This window comes from Nanorana parkeri, unplaced genomic scaffold (assembly GCF_000935625.1).
Source record: "Nanorana parkeri isolate BGI_ZX_2015 unplaced genomic scaffold, ASM93562v1 scaffold379, whole genome shotgun sequence".
NCBI lineage: Eukaryota > Metazoa > Chordata > Amphibia > Anura > Dicroglossidae > Nanorana > Nanorana parkeri.
In genome coordinates this window covers 912,735-915,303 of record NW_017306647.1, presented here as the reverse complement: position 1 = coordinate 915,303, position 2,569 = coordinate 912,735, and the positions used below count along the sequence as shown (strand labels likewise).

At 50.6% G+C, this 2,569-nt stretch overlaps 1 protein-coding gene across 3 annotated transcripts in view; it reads left to right on the top strand.

Moving 5' to 3' along the window:
- The first annotated feature begins 1,149 nt into the window (after window positions 1–1,149).
- CDIPT (CDP-diacylglycerol--inositol 3-phosphatidyltransferase) overlaps window positions 1,150–2,569 on the top strand; it is an 11,413-nt gene continuing 9,993 nt past the window's right edge. For 2 of the 3 annotated variants that reach the window (XM_018559102.1, XM_018559103.1), the window contains exon 1: window positions 1,150–1,251. In XM_018559102.1, the coding sequence (XP_018414604.1) occupies window positions 1,209–1,251 (43 nt within the window). In that variant the 5' untranslated portion in view covers window positions 1,150–1,208. The remainder of the gene's footprint in view (window positions 1,252–2,569) is intronic. The other variant, XM_018559104.1, reaches the window with a different exon arrangement.

The following is a 2,569-nucleotide window of genomic DNA, read 5'->3' as shown; positions in this document are numbered from 1 at the left end:
CCGCCTCCACCACCAGGGGGAGCTGTGGGGGAGATGGGACACTCTGGGCTCACACGCAGGGCAGCATCTACTGAGCCGACCTGTGACAGTCTCATTGTCACAGGTCGGCTAGAACTATGAGGTGAGTGAAAAGCCCCTCCCCCCTCATAGTTCTCCTTTAAAGATGAACTCGGGTGTTCTATCGAAATCTCCAACTACCTCACTGCCGGGTACTTGCAAGTTGGAGATTTCGACCAGACGGCGTTAGACTGCAAAACAACAAAGACTGACGGAGCTTCTGTACGGCTGCATTTTAACAATATTCAGCAGGTGGGAAACTCGATGAGTATTCTGAAAACGCTCTGCGCGCATGCGCACCGCAACTGTACGGAGCTCCAGTCTTTCTAAGCACCGGAAATAAGGTAGTTGGAGATTTCGATGAGTTGGAGCTTTTGATAGAACAGCCGCCCTAACGCAACACACATAACTAGTCACATGACGTGTTGATGCATCGCACATGAATGGAAACAAGTGAATGGGCCCTCAAGGTGATTTATTGGCCCTATCAGCTTCCCGAACCAGTCTGACCTATTTTGCATCATTTGCTGCTCTGTGACACACGCTGCAATCTGATTGAGACGTAACGCAAGGGTTTACCTACACAACCTGACAGATTTGTATCCAATCAGATTGTATGGTGTATAGTCAGCATAGTAACACCAAATAAAGACGATTCACTATGTTACTGTCATCAGAAGCACACCCCAGAACAGGAGAGGTCAGTGCTGGCCCTCCAGCTGTTGTGAAACTACAAGTTCCATGAGGCATTGCAAGAATCTGACAGCCACAGGTATGACTCCCAAGGGCAGATGCATGCTGGGATTTGTAGTTAAAGCACAGGCCGAAATTGCCTACCCCGCACTAGAAACGTAATTGTTTCCTGTAAATTGCAGCTTCCTGGCTATTCTTAGCAGGATGATCATTAGTCAGGATCATTATCCTCCTCTCCACCATCATCATCAGCATCGTCACACCTCCTTCTCCAGCTTCTATCCCGCTCACTCCTCCCAGGGAACTGTCAGCCACCAGGTGTCGCTGCAGAGCTCTACTTTCTATCTGTCTCCCAGCACTGCTCTCTATGGCTCCGCAGGCGGCGCTCTATCCCCGCTCTCGCTGCTCTCAGCTGGTTGCCTGGGAGCGGAGTCCGGTCCGTGACGTCACGGGAAAAGATGGCGGAGGAGAATATCTTCCTGTTCGTGCCCAACCTGATCGGTGAGGGGGGATTTCAATGGTGGGAGGACCGGATCAGGGCGGGCAGTGTCAGCACAGGGAGGTAGGAGGGTCATTTATCAGTGTCACCCACATTATTACAATGGCACCTGGAAGTGGGGATGTATTACTATGATACCTGGAAGTGAGGGGGGTTATATGATAATGACACCTGGAAGTGGGGATGTATTACTATGATACCTGGAAGTGGGGGGGTTATATGACAATGACACCTGGAAGTGGGGGATGTATTACTATGATACCTGGAAGTGGGGGGGTTATATGACAATGACACCTGGAAGTGGGGGATGTATTACTATGATACCTGGAAGTGGGGGGGTTATATGACAATGACACCTGGAAGTGGGGGATGTATTACTATGATACCTGGAAGTGGGGGGGTTATATGACAATGACACCTGGAAGTGGGGGATGTATTACTATGATACCTGGAAGTGGGGGGGTTATATGACAATGACACCTGGAAGTGGGGGATGTATTACTATGATACCTGGAAGTGGGGGGGTTATATGACAATGACACCAGGAAGTGGGAGGGGGGGGTAGTGGGGCTCCAAAAGCACCTACAATGGGCACATGAGAATCGGAACTGGACCACGGAGCAATGGAAGAAGGTGGCCTGGTCTGATGAATCATCATGTGGATGGCGGGGTGTGTGTGACACTTACCTGGGGAAGAGATGGCACCAGGATGCACTATGGGAAGAAGAGAAGATGGCGGAGGCAGTGTGATGCTTTGGGCAATGTTCTGCTGGGACACCTCGGGTCCTCCATTCATGTGGATGTCACTCTGACACGTCCCACCGACCTAAACATTGACCAAGTCCCCCCCTTCATGATAACGATATTCCCTGATGGCAGTGGCCTCTCTCAGCAGGATAATGAGCCCTGCCACACTGCACACATGGGGGAAGAATGGTTTGAGGAACACAACAACGAGTCTGAGGTGATGACTCCGCCTCCAAATTCTCCAGATCTCAGTCCAATGGATCATCTGTGGGATGTGCTGGAGAAACAAGTCCGATCCATGGAGGACGATCACCTCACCACTGAAAGGATCTGCTAGTGACGGCTTTGTGCCAGATTGGCATTTTGACTCTCATAGTTCAAGTGGCGCTCTGTATTCAGTCCCTGATGAAGGGGGAGGAGGATTTTGGTACCTAAAACGCATTGGCCGTCTTGCCCATTACATGACCCTGATGAATAATGTCCTTGGACTCTGTGATTGGTCTGGAGCTCTTCCTTCTATTGATGGGGTTGCAGTGTCCTCTAAGGGCGGCGCCTTGTGATGTGGAAGCAGAT